This window comes from Xyrauchen texanus, chromosome 3 (assembly GCF_025860055.1).
Source record: "Xyrauchen texanus isolate HMW12.3.18 chromosome 3, RBS_HiC_50CHRs, whole genome shotgun sequence".
Taxonomy (NCBI): domain Eukaryota; kingdom Metazoa; phylum Chordata; class Actinopteri; order Cypriniformes; family Catostomidae; genus Xyrauchen; species Xyrauchen texanus.
This window is the reverse complement of record NC_068278.1, coordinates 36,161,947-36,184,722: the sequence shown is the minus strand read 5'-3', so window position 1 is coordinate 36,184,722 and position 22,776 is coordinate 36,161,947. Positions and strand designations below refer to the sequence as shown.

The following is a 22,776-nucleotide window of genomic DNA, read 5'->3' as shown; positions in this document are numbered from 1 at the left end:
TATCTCTGACCATTTCTTCATCCAGATTTCTGTTTCTCTCACTTTTTCTTTACCTCTTACTTCACCTATGGTCTCCTTCCACTGCAACCTTCACTCTCTCTCACCCACTCGCTTCTCTTCCATATTCTCTGCATCCCTTCCCTCCACTAACCATTTCTCTTCACTTGATTTAAATAATGCTAGGCTTGAGTAACACCATTGCTTAAAAAACAACACAATACCCCACAGTAGTTGACAACTACAGACCAGTGTCACTCCTACCTTTCCTGTCTAAAACTCTTGAGAGCCTCTTATTCATCCAGTTGTCTGTTTTTCTCTCACAGAACAACCTATTCAACAGACATCAGTCTGGCTTGAAAAAATGACACTCAACAGAGACAGCCCTCTTTTCAGTAGCTGAAACGCTGCGACTGGTGAGAGTTAACTCCAAATCATCTGTCCTCATCCTCATTTACTTTTCTGCAACCACAAGATACTCCAGACCACCCTCTCTGACCTGAGCAACACAGGAACTGCACTTGGATGGTTTGAGTCATATCTCACTGGCAGATCATTCAAGGCTAAAGGCTACTTCTGGTAGTACTGACGCAACTTGTTCAAAGTACAGAATAATATGTCAACTATAACTAAATCAGACAAGGAGTGAAACTAAGGTGTCTATTGGCTTGCTCTACTAGATAATGTTATAAATATGCAATCTTTTATAAAGATGGATTTAACTGTCACAAAAGATTAACCTTTGTAAATATCATTAAAGCAGAGCATCTCTCTCTCTTCCATATGTCTTATACTTTTTGCTACTTTAAAACTTTACTGGGTATCTAGTGCCCTCTTGTCCTATCCTTTTCTCGCTCTATTATTCTCCCTCTCTCTTCATCTTTCTCTCTTTCCCTACTGGGCACCATGCCTAGAGTCAACCATTCACCATCTGTCATGGGAGGCAGAGACAGGGTTGGGAGGGTTACTTTTGAAATGTACAGATACACTACAGATTACAGAATACATGCTGTAAAATGTCATTTGTAACGTATTCCGTTAGATTACACAAGGACAGTAACATATTCTAAATATTTTGGATTACTTCAGCACTAATAGATTTTTTTTTCACTTGTTTTGACCGTTAAATCTCTGCAGTACAGAAAGACAAAATACACATGTTAAAAATATATTTAAAAATCTTAATATCTTATGCAAGAATATGATTTTTGCCATAATATCAAAGATCTTGCTAGAAAATTATGATCCAATGTGAATTTTCTTGATAAAAAAATATGATTGTACCTGGTAACATGTGCATGTAAAATGGCTAGAAATAGCATTTTAGCTTAGCTTAAAGCTGACAATTTCCAAAAGGTTTATTTCTATTTCTTCAGCTTCAAACTTACTTCTCTGTCTGATCGTAACACATCATAAGAAAGTGTTTCACTGCTGTTCAAATGCACTTTGGATCGTAGCATTTATATGTATAAATGTTTTCCATCTGAAAGGACTAACTATTAAATTAAACAATTTACAATATAATGCAAATTAATCTCTTCAGTAATCAAAATACTTTTTGAATGTAACTGTATTCTAAATACCAATGATTTAACTTGTAACTGTAGTGGAATACAGTTACTTATATTTGTATTTTAAATTCGTAATCCCGTTACATTTAAATATGTACTCCCAACCCTGGGCAGAGAGCAGTCAGGAGTATAGCTGTTGACATGTGATGTTAACAATTTAAGGAGAACATGGGGTCGAGAGAGAGAGAGAGAGAGAGAGTGAGAGAAAGTGAAGGGGACAATGACTCAACATAATGACTCTACAGAAGCAATGACAATGAGAATCCACAGTGGTGTGATACTTTAGTGGACTGTCCCTTCCCTTGGTGGCACACACTCACAAGACGATTCAGTATACAGTATGTGTGAAAGAAGAGTGGTACTGCCACTGCTTGTTGTCAATAAGTGACACATCAAGCTAAATAAGCAGGTTATAACCACAATAACAAGTGCCAAATGTACCACTCAGTCCAGAACCTCATGAATTTATATAAATCTAATAAAGCAGCTACTCTCTGCAGCTTTTCATGCTCTTGTTAGAGCCATGCACTCGTATGACAATACCAGGTGCACTGTGTCCATAGTAACAGAGACAGAAATGGAAAGTTCCAGGCAGAGAAATTTCCGGTTCTGCTTAAGTGTTTTTTTTAAAACATTTTGGTAATAAGATCGTTGTTGGGACTTTAAATGATTGATTTATTTCCAGATTATTTCTCCTTTTCACTCAAGATGAGAAATAGTGAGAGAGAATGAGAGATGGTTACAGAGAGAGGAAATTTAGAATATACTTACCACTGCTGAACTTCCTTCTCTGTAACTGCAAAAGAAGACAGAAGAGAGACGTGTTAGACTTCAGACAAATCACAATAGATGAAAGAGTCTCAGATACCTGTTGAAAATGAATATAAATGCTGGTTGTGAGTGGTTTGGAACTGGTCAAGCTGGTGGTCAACAATGCTGATGAAAGTTGCCAACCAGTACAGTTTTCATGAAGCTGGTTGTCCAAGAAAAAAGATTCTGTCATCATTCAGTCACCCTCATGTTGTTCAAAGTTTGCATGACTTTGTATGACCAAATCTGGAACACAAAAGGAGCTGTTCAGCAGAATTTTTGCCTCAGTCTCCATTCACTTTCATTGTAAGAAAAAAAAAAAGATTCAAATTTATGACAGAATTGTCATTTTTGGGTGAACTATCCCTTTAAGAAGTCTGGTGGGAACACCAGCACACCATCATCCCATGTTGGGGATCAGCATACAAAACACATATGCCAACATATGCTGGTGGTGACCTTTACTGTTTTTATTTTTTTCAGCAGGGAATGAGGGGAAACAGGGTCCATAAGGACTGAACTCTCATCATCAGAACTTTTTATCTGCATTCTTATTCAATTTGGTAACAAAAGCCATTTTGCTGCTGAGTGGAGAAAGAAAAATAATGGAAGCCTGATAGGAAAACTGCTGTAGCTGTCTTTCGCAGCTTAGAGGCAGCCATGTCATCACAGCTAACATCAAGCCCGTCACTACACTGTCACTACATTTGTCAGTCCCTGCAGCATCACAGGCACAGCTTTTTGACAAACATTTATTTCTTATACATACACATGCCATACACAATTTCAGATCCACTGTTAAATTAGGCAGACACTGTATAACTATACTTTTATAATGACTGTCCAACAATAAATAAATATTGATATCAATGTGTGTCTTGGAGGAGAATAATATTGATTTGCTGATAAAGATGACTAGCATTGTTTTTCCATTCACACTGATTTGTATTTTCCAGTGAAACCACTTACTGTAATACAAATCATACATAGTTGGTAATTAAGGCTTTCGATTTAACATGTTAATTCAGTGCAAATAATTATATAAAAGTAACATTTGAAAATTAACTCGATTAATCATCCCTGCTGACCGTACGTAAATTCCATAACAAGGAATTTTCCAATTCAAGTTTTACCTTCAAGTTTTTATGAGTCAAAGTCAGCAGGGGGCAGTCAGTGTAACATGCAGCTGTGCAAGTAACAAATCGACAGCTGAAATCAGGCTTATTTGGAAAATTTGACAAATTAAATTGCAAAATGGATTGCTGTGGGCTGTGTTAGGATTATGGTCAATGGAAATAAACAATATATTGACTTCTTAAGACACTTTTTCTATTGTCTAATCAATGCTTTACTTGTCTGCCACCATAATGTAATGTCTTGGAATTATTTGTGATTCATTGCAATTAATTACATTAATCAAATGGCATATTAAGTATTTCCAAGGGTCATTTGGGATTAAGGCAAACAGAATAGACAGAAACGGACACAGACACTGAGAATCGTTACAGTTAAAGTATGCATTACCATTATGTATTAAAATAGAAATATGCAATTTATTGAATATTAGAGATGGGACAATGTGGTTATCTCATGATCCGGTTTGATATATGATATGAGGTTCACAAATCGATATAATCTTGGTTTTTATATAATAACACCCTAAATTACAAAATATTACAGAATTTTATCTGAAAAAATTAGAGCAAAATGCACATCATTTCTCATCAAAAAAGAAAATAAAGTTCTTTAGTACACAATATAAATGCTCCAAAAAAAAATGTTTCCCCTTGTTCTCCAAATTCGCAATGCACTCTAAGTCCTCGTGGTGGTGTAGTGACTCGACTCAATCCGGGTAGAGCAGGACAAATCTCAGTTGCCTCCGCGTCTGAGACCATCAACCCAGTGGCTTGTTGAGCTTGTTTAAGCCTAAAGATCGTGGGCGTGCTACCGAGTTCTACGGGCTCGGTACCTGAGAAAACACGGGACAATACTGACTCAACTCGGAGATTGTAGAATCTCGCAAAAGTGTTAGGTGTTGCCCAGCCCGCTGCTCTACAAATGTCTGCTACAAATGTCTGCTGGCTTGATTGATTGTATCTATGTCGGTCGATGGTAGGCCGGCTAGATCTTCCGCATCCCGTCCAAGGGCCAGACGTGGAGGTTCCAGAGGTCTGGGTGCGGGTGCCAGAGCTTGCCCCGTCCGTGAGAAAGAAGGTCCTTCCTCAGGGGAATTCGCCAGGGAGGGGCTGTCGTGAGGAGCGTGAGGTCCGAAAACCAAGTCCGGGTGGGCCAGTAAGGGGCTACCAGAATGACTTGCTCCTCGTCCTCCCTGACCTTGCATAGCACCTGTGCAAGAAGGCTCACTGGGGGAAATGCGTACTTGCGCAGCCCCGCAGGCCAGCTGTGTGCCAACGCGTCTGCCCCAAGGGGAGCCTCTGTCCGGGCATACCAGAGCGGGCAGTGGGAGGTTTCTTGGGAGGCAAACAGGTCTACCTGAGCCTTGCCGAACCGGTCTCAAATCAGCTGGACCGACTGGGGGTGGAGCCTCCACTCTCCACCAGGCAAGCCTTGTCTTGACAGCGCGTCCGCTATCACATTGAGGTTGCGGGGGATGTGAGTGGCGCGCAGTGACTTGAGTCGCTGCTGACTCCAAAGGAGGAGACGACGGGCGAGCTGTGACATGTGGAGGGAGCGTACTCCGCCTTGGCGGTTTATGTAGGCTACGACCGTGGTGCTGTCTGTCCTGACTAGGACGTGTTTGTTCCGAATTAACGGGAGAAACTTCTGCAGGGCCAGAAAAACAGCCAGCAGCTCTAGGCAGTTGATGTGTCAGCGCAGCGGGCCCCTGTTCCACCGGCCTGCGGCTGCGCGCCCGTTGCACACGGCGCCCCAACCCAATTTGGAGGCGTCGGTTGTGACCAGAACGCACCGGGACACCTGCTGCAAGGGTACTCCTGCCCTTAGAAAGCAGAGGTCTGTCCAGGGTTTGAAGGTTTGGCGGCAGGCAGAGGTAACTTTTACGAGCCAGTGCTGAAGTGGTCTCGTATGCATCAACCCCAGTGGCGCGGCCGCCACGGAGGATGCCATATGCCCCAGGAGCATTTGTAAACGTTTTAGCGGGACCACGGCGCCTGGCTTGAAGGAAGCGAGGCATTTCAGCACTGACTGAGCACGCACGTTGGAGAGACGTACTGTCATTGAGACGGAGTCTAACTCCAGACCGAGAAAAGAGATGCTCTGGACCGGGGAGAGCATGCTCTTTTCCCAGTTGACCTGAAGCCCCAAACGGCTGAGGTGACTGAGCACCTGGTTTCTGTGTGCGCATAGTAACTCTAGGGAGTGGGCCAGTATGAGCCAGTCGTCGAGGTAATTGAGTATGCGTATGCAAGAGCTGCCTCTGCGACTTTCGTGAAGATGCGAGGGGACAGAGACAGGCCGAAGGGGAGGACTTTGTACTGATACGCCTGGCCGGCGAACGCGAACCGTAGGAAGGGTCGATGTCGAGGGCGAATTGAGACGTGGAAGTACGCGTCCTTCAGGTCTACCACTGCGAACCAATCTAGATGCCGGACGCCAGATAGAATTTGTTTCTGGGTGAGCATTTTGAACCGCTGTGTTTTGCTCTTTTAGAGCGAAATTCACTCTTTTAGAATAACTCTTTCGAGTTGTCTGCGCTGTCGAAGCGCCCAGGGGCAAGAATGCACAGCCGTGCACGAATGAGAAAGCCGCTGTTATGCGCCGTCAGATCCAACAGCATGCAGAGCGTCAGAGGATTAAACAGGAACTTGGTGTGTAACTCGCAGCAGACTGCATGCACGACCATCGGCTCCGAAGAAATTTTCTGAATGAACTCCCGTATTTGCGCCGCTTAAATACCCGTATGTCCGGGGGCGGGACATGCAAATACTGGGTGCCAACTCTCATTGGCCTTTTTTCATAGTTCAGAGGTGAATATCGGCGCTCAAGAGAGACCCCTAGTGTCGCTTCTCTGACACAACGTGGAGAGAAGCGACAGAAGGGGAACTGAACAGATCCTGATCTGAAAAAAGTATGTGAAAGTGTATGTTTGATCTTTTAATCATTTGTTTGCCATCATTATAATAATAATCAAAATGTAACTTTGTAAAAAATAAAATACAAAAATTCTACATTATATAAATTTGTATTATATCAAGAAATTGTATATATAGTAATGATATGAGCTGTCACTATTTTTACTGTCCCAAGTAATTACATTCATTTGTATAAGAAAAGCTAAAAAGTTACTGTCACTTTAGAGCTACAACGTGCATCTCTCATCTCACAAGTGGCTCTTAAAAATCAAGTGGTGCAATTGCAAAGCTTGGAAGTCAGTAGACTATTTCCATCACGCTATTTTGTTATGACAACGTGAAAATGCGTGAAAAATATCAATAAAAATTGGCGAAGTTTGGCGTCTCCGGCCTGTTTCCATTCAAATCGACTGTTATCGATAAAAAGGGTGCGTGATGACGTTATATGCCCAAAAAACACTTTGTCACATAAGTTTTGGGTTATCTCAAAATAAATCTGCCCTTAAGCCGTTTCCATACAGAAATGTGTGTTTATCGCTAATTTTTTTCCTCCTAAGGTTTGGTAAAATGGGCAGAGTATTGAGAAAATTCATTTTAATTTCACAAATAAATGCAATCAGAAGAGGAGGAATTACAATCAAAAGGGAGCATTTGCCCATATGATAGGACTGCAATATTGGTCCTGATGTTGCGCATATCGCAGGTTGCCACCGACCGGTTCCGACCCGAAAGCGAATCGTTATGGCCCTGTTCAGGCTAGCAATCTGCACCAAGTTGTGGAGGACACTTTTGGTCTTAGTATAAGGACCATCCATCGATGTGTTTATGCTGTGTACACAGCAATTAAAGAAAAATTGATGCAGTGTTATATCAGGGTTTACATAATAGCCTACATTCCTGATATTCAATAAGCTATTTTGAACAATCATCTATCAAAAGCATCACCATCACTACTGCATTATTTCCTGCATATTTGTCCAGCAACTTATAATGACCAACTGAACTTGATTGTCATCTAAAATGTATTTAATGTCTGTGGCAGCGGGGGCGTGGTCAAGTGTCCGCCTGAAGAGAGAAAGAGCGGTAAGGGTGCTTACACCGTAGCAAGATCGTGCCTAACACCTGTTTCTGATTACAGTGAACACGGGAGAGCGGCATAAAAGAGCCACATAGCCAGTAGACTGACAGAGAAAGAGAATCTGAATCAGAGAGAGTCTGGGTCTGAGAGAGTTCTGGGAACCTGAAGTATGATTTTGTGAAGCTGAAGTATTATTTTGTGAATCTGAATATGTTGAAGCTGTCATCTACTGTGAAAGCCAAATAAAAGACTATTCACTTGAGTTGAAGGAACCTGTTGCATATAGGAACTAAGTGCATATAAAAAGGCATTGACAATAGATAAAGAAATAAGAAAAAGAAAGCCAAAAAAAAAAAAAAAACGAAACGAAACGAGACAGCCTCGATGACGTAGCCTATATGCTGCCGACAAATGTGACGTCCTGAGGACGCAGACTTCCAAACGAGACACTGCCATTGACGTTCAACTTTTTTCATCTACAGAAGAGGGTAAGGCTAATTTAAGTTTGAGTAAATAAAAAACATATATAGGTCTAAAATATGTATATCTTTTTAATTTAATAATTTTTTTTGTTTGGTAATTTATTTAATTTAATACATGGAATTTTGCTGGCATTTTTTCAAAAATAAGCTAAACAATATTTTTATAGAATTGGGCTGTATGTTTGTGTTCCAAATAAGCACACTGATACTTTAATTTAAATCATCTTTGTGCACAGAAATGATATTTTTGTATTGTGGGCTAATTCCGTGACTGCCATCTATTATTTTGAATGGTGTGGAAAAGAAACTTTAATAAATAAATGGATGGCTATCACGATTAAATTAATCACAAACAGTGGCCATTCATTTGTTCTCCTTGCTCTTGTCGATGTGCACAATACAAGATATTTGTGTTGACACTCCTGGAGTGTCATGTTTGCAGCTTCGGATCTATATGCTGTTATAAAATCAATCCATAATCACGTACAATAAATTGGCTTTGGAGGATGTATTCCTTGTTGTCATGATTAACACAGGCTAAGGATTGGGGCAAATTCTGTCATATGACACTGCATTTTTGCGTTAATGACAATTTTCTCGACAAAAAGTGTTTCCAAACCAGTTTTCCGCGTCATGTGATGTTTCGACATAGAGTTCATGCGCTAGAGTTAAACGGAAATGTTAAACATTCAAATGCAGATTTTTCATGCAAAGTATTTTGCAGATGTACCGGCCACTGTGATGGGCGACCTGTAAGACTTCTCGGAGTGACACATGACATGAAATGCTGTTATTCAACGAGACACGTGCTTGAAGAAACACACTTTATTATATTTTTAAGAACAAACAAAAGAAAAGCCGTCAATGCTCGTGTGTGATTCCCTGTCGCGTACAGTGAGAGCCTGTCATGTGGAACAAGCACATGAAAAGAATTTTCACCTTTTTCTCTGTTTCATTCGAATGCAAAGTGTTTGCAAGAATAATGTAGTCTATGCTGCAGATGATCTCCGATCATCGCATGATGTGCTGTGAGTTTAGTTTGCTTTATTTCCATGGAGCAGTTCACTCTTACACATTGTGAACTCTGCATGTTCAGTAATATATACAGGTATCTTTGTATTAAAGAAACAAAGAAGAACGTGATTAAATCATAAAGTAATACAAGACACGTTCACCTTGAACCTAAAATGTAGTTCTATTTTCTTTTCTGTAGGCAACATTAACTATATTAACAAAAGCAATACAAACATATTCGATTAGAACAAATTTGGCAGCATTTTTGGGGAACACAAGGGAATTTAATAAGCTTATTTATTATGATGATTATTATAATTATCTTTATATTTATAGTTGTCTTTAGTTCTTGTAGGCTATTAGTAATTTTTCACCTGGTGTCATTGACAGATGCTTGCGTGATAACAAATGCGGCCATTGGAGACAGTAAATGTTTGGATTTGGGGAGGTGGTTATACATAAAAAAATGTAATCACTTAATTGTTTTAATTGCTTTTTTGTTTCATTTAAATTGCAATTAGAATTTTGAAATAACTTTTGTTTAAAGGGGACCTATTATACAAAATTCATGTTTGTACATTAAATATGAGTCGGCAGTGTGTACGCAACCACCCTACAATGTTAAAAGTCCACCCACTCCTCTTTCTTATAAATCTATTAATCAAAAACAGTGTGTCAAAATGAATGGTTTCTTTCTGCTCTAAAAAGAGCAGGCCTCTTCCACGACTGGTGACGGACTCCGCTCTATTATCGTAGATCCTCTGCTGAGTGATTTACACACAGTCTGCCATTTTTGGGGGGAAGAACAATGTCTCAGCTTCATAAGCATCATAAGTGTTTTGCTGTTGGCTGTAAAAGTGAACATAAGAGACTTCATGTACTCCCGACATCAGAGCCGCTGAAGACGCAGTGGACAACTTTTGTTTTTCAAGGAAATTTACACTGTCAACTTTTACATATCATTCAGCACAAAAGGGAAGTTACATTTTTCATGAAAAATTGTAAAATGTAGTAATTGTATGGAGATCCGCACAAACACGTGAACTCAATTACATATTGCAACATGTTACCTATTAATTATTGCATGTGTGTTAGTTTTTGTGTTGTCTATGGGCAATATAAACATTTTATTTTATTTAAAAACTTTGTTTTGGAAAATGGTAAATTATTCATTTGAGCTATGGCTCTATCGAAAAAATGCATCAATTAAAAATAAAAAAATTGGCTTCTTAGCTAAAATAATTTCCTGATCAACGAGAATCTTGCATGCTGCGTTCCAACTCGCCTACTTACACTATGCCCTAACAGTGTGTACTGTTTTTGTAATGGAACAGTACACACTTTTAAGTATGTAACAAAAAAAGTGTGCAAGGTTTGGGACATACCAACATGTCATAAAATCGCACCATTTTAGAGAAGGAAACGCTATTGTTTAGTGACGCACTTCCGGTCATCATTTAATCGTCAAGGTACACAACAGATTCCTCACATCTCATTTCTACATCCCTTAATGTATTATTTCATATGTAATTTATACCACAGAAATTATATAATTCTAAAATTCCAGTTACCCTCCCCTTTTATTTATTTTTCCTCAATCTACGCTTCTCTGAAAATGCATCCTACCGCATTAATGAGAGAAGCAGTGCACCGTCGTAGATCTACCCGACACAGGTTTTTCATGCAGAGACTGTTTCTGATGTTCAAGCATAATTGTGTGTGTAATAATTTGAAGATTACACAAACCAAACTTATCTCTTTTTAAAATGTTCTTATCCTTGTATTCGAAAATTGAATATGTATTAAATATTCAACATTACAGGGAAAACAAATTTTACTTGTATGTAAAACAGACATACAAATAAATGTACACATAAACACATACGTATAAACACACACACACACACACACACACACACACACACACACACACACACACATATATACACAACAGTTAGTTCTGGTCCTTGAATCTGATTGGACGAGCGACGTTCTATGAGCACTGATGGTCTGACACCATCAGCACTCTGACTCTTTACTGTGTGTGTATCACTCCACTTGTGTTCGTAGTCTAACTAAAGTGTAAGAGTAGTGCATATGTGTTAAGAGCTAATGTAGGCTATGTGTCTCTTTTTACATCTATTTAATTTTTTTGACATTACATATGTTAGCCAGCAGGTGGTGGCAAAAGATAATTTTTGTGTGTAATATGAGCAGTTGGTGACATGAAGTGAATACGTTAGTCATTGTTTACATAGAACTGCGCTCCATGATCGCTAGTATTACTACTACACAACTACAGCTAGAAAATAGTTTTAAACAGCGTTAAAAGGAACAACTTCAGCATTAAGGCTCATCACAGCTGAGAGACACAACAGACTGATTGATTACACAACTCATGGTGCTTACCTATTATCAGAGTTTCCACATTGGATACATACTGTTTAAAATGGCGGATGACATTGCGGTTTTTATAGGGAACGACTGTTGCGCACCGGCTACCGCAAAATAGGGAGAAATACCCCCGCTTGAATGGCTATATTACCACTGAGAAAACTGACCTTCAGAAAACAGACAATATCTCTGCTTTGGTGTGGCAACAGGTGATCGCACACACACTCCATCTCTCTCTCTCTCTCTCTCTCTCTCTCTCTCTCTCTCTCACACACACACACACACACACACACACACATCCTTGTTTATCCAATAACTTGGTAGAAACAACACAAGCCGTGATACTGTTTCTGAAGTGACATTTTTTAAATAACTAACAAAGTCTTGGATGCCTCATTTGGTTTGAACCAACAAAGAAAGTAGTTCCATGCACAAATGCATTTTTATAACCGTACTCAGTTTTTCCTAATTTTTAAAATTGACTTGTTCAATATAAACTCGTTGTATATAAGCAATATCACACTCGCAATCGTGCTATATGGCCCTAAATCTAAATCCTACACAACTTAATTTACAACAATTTACACAACTGCGGCCGAATCACAGCAGTGCTGATGTAGGGCCATATCGCACTCTTGCTTGTGAGATATTGTTTAAATATATATATATATGTATGCTATACCTAACCCTTACAAAAAACTTTCTGCATTTTTACATTTTCAAAAAGACATTGTTTAGTATGTTTTTAAGCAATTTCAATTATGGGGACACTAGAAATGTCCTCATAAACCACATTTATAGCATAATACCCTTGTAATTACCTGTTTGTAACCTAAAACAATTTCCTCGTAAACCACTTAAACCTGCCCACACACACACACACACACACACACACACACACACACACACACACACACACACAAAGCTCTTTGTTTCGGGCAGGGGTGTATTTATTACCAAGGTCAGCAGTGTGCAGCCATGTAGAGCAAGAAGTAGAGCAGAAAAAATTAAACTGGCCAGGAGGATAAATAGGAGGAAGAGATAGAGAGTAGTAAAATTAGGTGATAAATTACATGTATTTGATTATGGATCAGGAGTAAGAAAAAAAAAAGGCCTGTGTGTGAACAGGTTTGGTTAAACTTATACTTAGCCAATATCATGTTCTCTGTATTAAAATCATTACATCTATGAGATGTCCTCAGTAATATATTGAAAGAAACATGTGTGAGTGTCTATGACACAACCAACTCTTATGCCATGATAAGGAGCTGAAAAGTCAAAAATGAATAAATAAAATAATATTTACACAACTTAAAGTAAAATGAACCAATAAATATTACAAAAAGATGTATGCATAGGGAAATAAGAAAGTGAAAGAGGAGGGCCCTCTGTAGCACAGGTGTGTTCCATCAGTGCGGATGACCCAAGATGACTCCATCAACTCCATACATCTCCATCTGCTACAACAAAGAACACAAGCAAAAAAAAAAAAGAGAAAACACAGGAAGAATAACACCCTCCTATGTAAAAAAAATAAAATAAAAGGAATCATTAAGATACTCAACTCTTCCTCCAACCTCACAAACCATAATAACCCTACACATAACAAACCCCAAACATCTAATCTAACTGTCACCCAGCAGGACAATCTCCATTCATTCTGCAGCACAACTCCCCTTCACTTTCAGCTGTAGTGGGCTGCTAACGCAAAATTAAAACAGCAAAAGAACAAGACAAGAGAAAAAGAGTTAGCCAATATATTACCTATATATTGCTCTAGACAATGCAAAATGGTAAGAGCTTTATATATATATATATATATATATATGTATATGTGTGTGTGTGTATGTGATGTATGTGTGTGTGTGTGTGTGTGTGTGTGTGTGTGTGTGTGTGTGTGTGTGTGTGTGTGTGTGTGTGTGTGTTTAATAGTGCATATGATTGAAGCAAGACCCACCACAATGTAATCAAGGTTCTGATTCTCAGGTGTTTGTAGTACAGTACATGTACACCATTGGAGGAACCATAAACGAACCCACTCAAGTGTCAAAATATAGCAAAGCCGAATCCAAGCCAAGACCTTTTTCTAAATTAGAGTAGCTCAAATTTTAAATAAATAATTGGACAGTCAAATCCTCTGTTAGCCTTCTGGCATTCTTGTTACTTCAATGGTTGGATCATATAATAGATAAATGTCAAAAATGACTTTAAAATCATGCAGACAAGCGGGTGACCACATAAAAACATATTCTGTCCAGAGCAAGTCAATCAAACGGGTGTTCAAACAAGTCTGGCCCTGTCTATGTCAGGTCTATGTGTCCTTTGCCACACTTTTGCCAATTATATTGTGCAGTTAAATGTTTATACCCCACAAGGTTCAATTATGGTAACACTTTACAAAAAGGCTCCATTTGTTAACATCATTTAACAACATTACTGTAGTTAACATGAACTAATAAACTTAATGTTAGTTACAACATATACTAATAATTTTTTTTAAATCAAAAGTTGTATTAGTTAACATTAGTTAATGCACTATGAATTAACATGAACTAACAATGAACAACTGTAATTTTATTAACGAACATTATAATTAATAAAGGCTGTAAAAATATATTGTTCATTGTTTGTTCATGATACCTAATGCATTAACTAATGTTAACGAGTGGAACCTTTTTATAAAGTTACCAAAATTACATAAAAATTACATTAATTGTGAATTGCTAATATTTAAAGGTTTTGAAACAGTTATGAATAGTTCTGTTGTCAATATCAAAAGGTCATTGTTACATGCTGGTAAGCAGTAAAAACCACGAGTGCATCACACACAGCAGAGATGCCTTCAAATATAAGAAAAATGTATCCATTACAAGCTCTAAAACTGCTTCAGAGAAAAATCATTCATATCTATGATTTGTTTACTGTCTTTGGTGTTTTTGTAACACAAGTCACTAATTATTAAGCAAATGTGTGAAGACGTGGTGCTGTTATGGTTAAAATATAATTGCTGTGATTAGTGGTAATGTGACCAACATGAATCGGATTTAAATTGGGATCCTCAAAGAATAGTGCTGAGATGGTTGACTGATAAGATACTGGGTGAAATCCAATCGAAAGTGATAATCCCTATGCCCTACTCACTTCGAAAGACAGAGCTCTTGATGTGGGCACTCTGAAGGGAACATGGCATCACAGTTTGAATGTAGCCTTCACTAAAAGTCTTCTGAAAGGGCCCTTTATGTAAAAAAAGTACTTTCTTACTTTTGTTAGGAACCTCATTTTGAGTGTGTAAAGCTGTTCAATGGAAAGGAGGAGGCGAGGACTGGCTTGACAATATAATTAATATTTTAATGAAAAATATTAAATATATATCCGCCCTGCCACTTTCCCTGGGGAGGGGCGTGCATTTCGCTCCGTCTGCCGGCAGGTCATCCCTGTATACCTGGATGAGGGAGGGGACAAGGGGAGGGAAACAGAAATAATAAAAATGGGGGGGCACTTCCTGTAACAGTGTAGTACCCCCCAAAAAAACACTGTAAATTTTAAACAAGAGGGAAAAGGCCAACGCGGAGTGGCAGTGTGAGAGAGAGAGAGGAGAGAGAGATTAAAAAAAAACCTTACTCGCCAGTTCTCCGATACGCCGTAGCTTGTTCCTCGGCCACTCCTTCACCCTCTAACGGACGACAGCCGTGCCTCTCCAGACGGATCGGAGGCAGTCCTCCATCCCCTGGCGGATGGAACGCCCTGCCGCGGTCTCGTGGAACAGAAGGGGTCTCCCCCGCCCCTGGCAGCGGTTCTCCCACTCCAGGCGGTCGGCAGCGAGCCCCTCCCCGTTTCAGAGGCTGGTAGGTGACTCCTCCGCCCCTGGCAGCGGTCCTGACCACTCCAGGCGATCGGTTAGGAGCCCCTTCTCCCCTCGCGGTCGGCGTCCGTCCTCCGCTTCTAGGCGGCCGGGCTCCTCGTCCCCCGGCAGATGGCCGCGGCTGCTCCGTTGGGGTGGACGGTAGTGGCGAGAACTCTACTGCGGCATATCCCTCCTCCTTACCGGGTTTCGGCACCAGTGTAAAGCTGTTCAATGGAAAGGAGGAGGCAAGAACCAGCTTGACAATATAATTAATATTTTAATGAAAAATATGAAATATATATCCGCCTTGCCACATTTAGCCACAATGAGAACTTGGCAGTGCGATAATGAAGATATTGTTGACTTTTGTAAGGCAAATTGCATGTTTTGTTCCTCATTTGTTAGTCTTCACTTTGGATAAAAGCATCTGCTAAATGACTAAATGTAAAAATGTAGCTTTGTGTTAATAGAATCTTGCTTGGCTCAAAAATCTAAGTGGGAACAGTGATGCTTCTAAGTCAGACCACAATGTCATTGGGCCTATAAGCTGTTTGTGAACAGAGTAATATGCACAAATATCACAAAAAGTGTTCCTTTGGCCACTCTGAAGCCCATCTAACTGAACAGTAACAAAAATCAAATGAAGTACGTCTGAAAATCCATCAATAGAAACTGCAGCTTAGCTATTCTTTGACATAAACACACAGAGCATCACTGATTGCCTGAATATGTGTTCAGACATATTGCATTGGCCACATTCTGTGACTTTTGGTCAATCTCCCACAACATTAAGCCTGTTGCATTGCCCTATACTACTGGCTGCACATTGTGAGATTTGATTAAGTGTATTTGTGGACATGAAGTCAATGTGAAGGCATGGGAGGAGAAGGTATGGCCACAGGCGGGTGGAAACAGAGCTATACAGGATGACACAGACAGACCTGCTGGCCATCTCCACCAGTGGGGTGGGGACGCGGTCTATCTCTTTCCATTTTTAAGCACTTACAGACACATTTATTCAAAGAAACTTACAGTCCATGGTCCATATAAAGTTTATCAGTGGTGGACGAAGTACACATACCATGTACTTGAGTTAACCCTCTGGGGTCTGAGGGTGTTTTGGGCCCTGGAGAAGTTTTGACATGCCTTGACATTTGTGCTTTTTTCAGTTGCTTAAAATCATATTAATGGCTAAAGTCTGATAACACTGTATTCAGCACAAACTAGGCTACAATAATATGTGAGCAACATGTGTGTACATGTTTGTATTTTTGAGAAAATAATGTTTATGCGTGGTTTTTGAAAAAACAAAAATTTTAAGTCACTGAAATAAGGCCATATAACACATACTAAACATTTGTCCACAAGACTAAATTTTCTAATGAGGAGCCATCAATGGTTTTAACTGTGGTTTTGGACTTAATGTTACAAATGTCAATCTTAAACAATGAAAGAACAACGGTGAACTTTCACACGGACAAGTACATTTTAGAATGAAGGGGATTAAAATCTGAAATTCCATGAATAGTGAACACATTTTTATAACAAAGTTTGTCTCCTGTTCTGCCCTACTCCTTTTCTAACTAGCAATGTGACTAGTGACTTTGGAACAGAACTAGCCACAGTGGCTGGTGAGCCAAAGGGATCATATATATGATCATGGATTATGCATGCCAGTTTTGTAAAGAAAGCCTAAATTTGTTTCCCTGTCTCAACCTCGAGACTCCTATACTGAGGTCACCAGAACCGGCTGTATCCAGCTCCATTCCTGCTTCATGTTGGACTCCACTGCTATGTGTCGCTGTGTGATGATGACTAAATGCAGCTGCTGCTAGCCAAACATCACTTCAGTCTATTATGATGGACTTCAGAGGATGAACTGATGCCAACTCCAACCATAAAACACGGGATACTTTATGCCATTGTCTGAACCTTGGATTTAGGATGGACCACACCGAACCTCACTGAAATTACCGGCCAGGTTGAACTGCGATGCACCTCACTGATCTCTGCCTGCATCACCTCGGCCTAATGATGGACTACACTCTTGATATGGAATACATAGACTAACAATTGCCAACAAAAGCCTTCATCAGCCAATTAACAAGGACAATTGCATCTATGTGAACTTCTGCAGTTAATCCAGGATGGACTTCAAAGACATTGGTCATTAATCTTACAGTTCAAACAAAAAATCTTTGTTTAAACACTGACCCTTAACACTTACTTAGTTTAATCATTTTAAACCTTGACTTGCACTATACATAAGTAATAATGTCATTATATTCATCATGTTAGCCAGAGGGGAACTGGCCTCCACAGTGAGTCTGGTTTCTCCCAAAGTTATTTTTCTCCCATTAACCAACATCTTATGGAGTTTTGTGTTCCTTGCCACAGTTGCCTTCAGCATGCTCACAGGGATTATTAATACAATTATTATTTGTATTCAAATAATTCAAACACAGAACCACATGAGACCACACAGACTAAATAACATACCTATATAAAGTGCACGTGCAAACGTGTGCAAAATGTATGGGACAGTACAATAAATTACTAAAAATGAACAGGACAAAGTTCAGCACAATGAGAGACAGTACATAGTAGTGCAAAAAGATTACTGTTTCTAAAATGTCAAATGTAAACATAACATACTATAAGATTATAGTTATTGAGGTAGCAGCCAGGTATAAAGTGAAAGGCACTATACAAATAAAATTGAATTGAATTGAATTGAAACCCATTATGTTGGGTTGGTGATGAGTTTTCATTTGATTGGTAATTTGTCCTCAAGTAAGGGTGTTAAGCAATTAGGAATCTACTAAAGAGAGTTTCAACAAAATTTCATTTTAAATGCCCCCAGGCAAAAGCATTAGCCTCCAAAGCCTGAATCTGTCTCTCATATAGATGTCAAAGATTGTAGTCAAAAGACTGTAGAAACACTATGCTTGGTCCTTTGCAAAGAAGGTGGAAATTATATAGATCAATCTGCAGTCTAGACAATGAGGGAGAATGTAACATCCTATTTCTACTTATATGAGCAGCAGAAGATGTACTAGGACTGATTATATGGAACAATGGATTCAGCTCATTGTCATGGTGACCGCAGAATATAAAATAGAAATAAATGAAGAAACATATGGGAGTGTGTGTGGGTCAGGCTTGCCTACATTGTTGGGACAAAAAGGATAATAAAAATAAAACCTATATGACAGGGAGCTTGTGGGAATGTTATAGGCCAACACATGTCTCCAATGTGAAGACATATGTCAGTCCACCACTAGAAAATGTAATCGATTGTGAAAAGTCCATGGTTATATTTCAGCAATAGAGAAAGGAGAGAGAGAATGAATATAGCTGATGTGGAACCAGTTGTAGTGACACAATGATGGAGAGGTGAGCAGAATAGACAGGGTAGATAGGCAAAGAGAACAAGAAAAGACAAGATGCAACCAGGCTGAGAGGGAGAGAGAGAGAGAGAGAGAATTAAAAAGTATGTTGGAACAGAAGGAGGATGAAGAGAGGATCCAAGGGGCTGTTACCAAAGGGTCGATGACAGCTTGATTGTTTTTGTATGAAAGCAATTACTGCAATGCAAATATATAAATGTTTCATGCATGACTTATTTTCTGTTAATAAAAGCATGTGTTTTTGTAAATGTAGGGCTATTTTTAGTATGAAAGACTTGCTTGATCTAAATGTAGGTGTGTACACTGTTTATTGTAAAGACTATAAATTAATTATAGGTCATCTTGTTCTGGATGAACATGAATTGGACATGAACAGTTAAAACATTGGAATCTATAAACCAGCAGTTCTGGTTTTGCTTCAGGACCTAGATTTTACTGTGAACACCAAGTTGTGACCAAAAACAGTGCCAAAATATTATTTCATACAAAGTCAAAATGCCTTTACTGGGCTTAAAACAAACAATTTTACAAATGTTGATTTGACCTTACATAGTTTTTAGCTACCTGTTCCTGTTGGCATGTACATCACTTGGCTAGCTTCCAGCAAGTGACAAATTAATTTGTCAAAATACTGTTTTCTAGTGCGTTTTTAAAGTAATGGCTACATCACTTTTTAAATCTGAACAGATTGCAAAATACTAGGCATACACTTACAGACTTTGAAAATCACTACAGACAAAAACTTTGCATCACACACTTAATGACTTATGATCACACACTACACAAATTTCAAGTCGTTCCAATCCGGTCACACATTTGGGAACTAGCTGCTATTGTCGTTGCTGCTGCTACTCTGGTTAAATGCATTTCAATGTGTTATAAGGTGGGAATACGTGACCAGTATGTCCTCTAGAGACTGCCATGCAAGGTGAGTGCTCGATTTCTATTGGCTGCCCATCAAATTACATAACACAACTGCAACACCTTTTTGGGTCAAATCCCAAAAGTTGAGAATCACTGCTCTCACAGATAACTCCACTTTGACCCAGTTCTTCAATGGCAGACATTACATTGCATGATGTGATATTAGGCTGACTTTAAATTCTTCTGTGTAAAAAATGTATGCTGAATTTTCTATAATTATTTTGCTAACATGTTAGAAACAAAAACTTTGTTCTCAACATCTCAACAAAAACTCAACATCCTGTTGTTCCGGTCACTCACAGTGCATTAAAAGACTTGTTGTTTATGGTGATTGACACAAGCCTTTGATGTTTGCCTTCTATTTGTGCACTTCTCACGTGATAAGCAAACCCTGGAGCTGAGGAGCAGAAAATTATTTGTTCACAGCCCAGCTTAACCCCTGTTGCGCACAAAACCTGACCTCTGAAGATGCCAATTAAACATGAACGGTGGGGGCCTGGGTAGCTCAGCGAGTATTGACGCTGACTACCACCCCTGGAGTCACAAGTCCGAATCCAGGGCGTGTTGAATGATTCCAGCCAGGTTTCCTAAGCAACCAAATTGGCTCGGTTGCTAGATAAGTTAGAGTCACATGGGGTAACCTCCTCATGGTCGCTATAATGTTGGGTTCTCACTCTCAGTTGGGGACGCGGTGAGTTGTGAGTGGATTCAGCAGAAAATAGAGCGGGCCTCCAAAAGCGCTATATCTCCGAGGTTACACGCTCAACAAGCCACGTGATAAGATGCGCAGATTGACGGTCTCAGATGCGGAGGCAACTGAGTTGTCCTCTGCCACCGAATTGAGGCGAGTCACTATTCCACCACAAGGATTTAGAGCGCATTGGGAATTGGGCATTCCAAATTGGGGAGAAAAAATATCAAAACGTGAATGATTGTCTACCGCTGGGAGTGTGCTTAAATTCCATTTAATTTTAATGGAGAACTTGGCGGAAATATTAACCAAGGTTCCCACTTGTAGCAGGTGCATGGGATTTTTGAAAATGTTCTTGTGAACTGAAAATGTCCAAAGTTGTTCCATGTTTTTAATACGTTCTCTCTGCCCACAATCTAATCCACTATTGAATAATGGCAAAATTGGTTTCACTGGAGCAACTATTTACATTCCAAAATAATTGTACTTTAACAGTTAAATCTTAATTGTGTAATTTTGTCAATGATTTAGAAGATTAAGTCCTATCCCACCTTAATATGCAGAGATAACTTTAAGTAAGCCATTGGAAAGTTTCCATGAAAAGCAATAAGTGTAAACACTGTGGCACTTTCAAAACATTGCACTGTTTGTCCGAGCATCCTGCCCAGTACAATGCAACAATATCGACTCAACCAATGGCATACGTTTGGGATGGTACCCTCTGTTTGTCAACCAGTGGGAGACAGGGTGGGGGTGTTGTGAAACCTGTTTGGTGACATTCATTAATTTAGCAATTCCTTTTGGTAACACTAGTTGTGCAGAAATAAAACACTTCAGCTATTCTGACATGAATGATCAATCTATCAACTTGGATCCTAGTTAACTTGCTTCTTGTATTTCTATTTCCAGTATTTCAATTTAAAGGAAAGTGAATAAAAAAGATTACACTATTCAAACAGTTGTTGCCAATTCACTGATGTAGACTTAATTGTTTAATTGCCTGTGTATATGCCAGTTCTACCTCCTTCTCTGAAAAATGTATCCCACCTAATTCACATTGTGATTAATATGCAGCATTAGCAAGATCTCTAAACCTCATTTAATTTCAGTAATCTAAAAAAAAAAAAAATTCTCCACCTTAGGGAAGGATTGTTGCAACACAAGTAGCAGTTAGCCCCACACCTTATTTACTTACTCAATGTAAGATTTGCTGGCAGCTGTTCATGTAGGCACCTTATCCTCTAACAACAGAGATGCAAAACATGCAAAACAATCAGCTGCTTAATGATTATCTGATTGTGAATGGATGCAAATCGGAAAACCTAGAAATGACATGATGCTTAGACAGTTTACATGACAGACATTGCTTTTGACACACACACACACACACACACACACACACACACACACACACACACACACACACACACACACACACACACAATAGTCTAGTATCACAATACATCATAGTTACATTGAGCTGGTACAAGCTGGTACGTGTCCAGTGACACTTTTGAATGTTGACTATAACATTTCAGAATATTTATATTTCAGGAAAGATTATTACAGTAAATATAATAAATATGTTAAAAGTGTCTGTATCCAATTACATTTAGAGAATAAATAGTGAAACTAGTAATAAGATATTTATAACCTGCAATTAACTAGCACAAACTAGAAAGAGATGACTAAATAGCAGTACTCACAGTAAGTCTTTCTGCACAGCTCTTCCACTACCTCAGGCTTTAGCTTGCTGTTGGATTTTCCCATCTCTCCAGCTGGCCGCAACGTTTATCCCCACTACCTAAATCACCTCCCCCCCAAACTCACCTTCCACTTTTCATTTCAAGAAGAAAGGCTGACAGAGAAAGAAAGAGAGAAAGAAAGAAAGAATCCTGCTCTTTTTATTCCTCTAGTGCAGCAGTGTAGGAAAAGAGGAGCAAATTATAAAGAAGCAATGTGATTATAGCATGCAGTGCCTAGAGTTGTCTCTCCACAGTTGGAGGGAATGAGAGAGAGAGAGAGAGCTTTAACCAGTGTCCCTCCCCTTTCCTCCACCATCTCCAGTCCTTCTGCCAGTTGCAGTGGCTCCCTCTGGGAATTAGGGGCTCTGATCAGTGCTCCAGCCCAAGAGAGGCACTCTTGATTCAGGTTCTCACTGCTGTCTAGCCCGATCTGCAAGAAAAGGAATTGATTCACTGAATGAGTGAGACATGCAGACACTGTCATTGGCTCTCTCTGTGAGTATGGCTGCGTCCAAAACCAGGAAAATGCTGCCTCTGGAGACTGTATACGGAGGTAGGAAGGGATACACATCCGAATCCAATGTTTGCATCACATCCTGTCAACTGAGATACCTTCATCTGACCGATTTTTGAAGGCAGCATAGATGTATCCTTCGCTGCCTATGAAATACCACAATCCCGTGTGCACAGATCCACAGTGGTTGAGCTGAAGAAGAAAAAAAAAAAAAAAAAAAAAAAGAGTATGATAGCCAATTTGTGTATAA

At 39.4% G+C, this 22,776-nt stretch overlaps 1 protein-coding gene across 1 annotated transcript in view; it reads right to left on the bottom strand.

Annotated features, from left to right (window-relative positions):
- Positions 1 to 22,327, bottom strand: part of LOC127628692 (neuronal calcium sensor 1-like) — a 35,188-nt gene extending 12,861 nt beyond the window's left edge. The window contains exons 1-2 of the mRNA XM_052105490.1: positions 21,974 to 22,327; positions 2,340 to 2,364 (exon numbers count right to left, since the gene is read on the bottom strand). Coding sequence (XP_051961450.1) covers positions 2,340 to 2,364; positions 21,974 to 22,037 — 89 coding nt within the window. The 5' untranslated portion in view covers positions 22,038 to 22,327. The remainder of the gene's footprint in view (positions 1 to 2,339; positions 2,365 to 21,973) is intronic.
- Between the last annotated feature and the right edge of the window lie 449 nt (positions 22,328 to 22,776).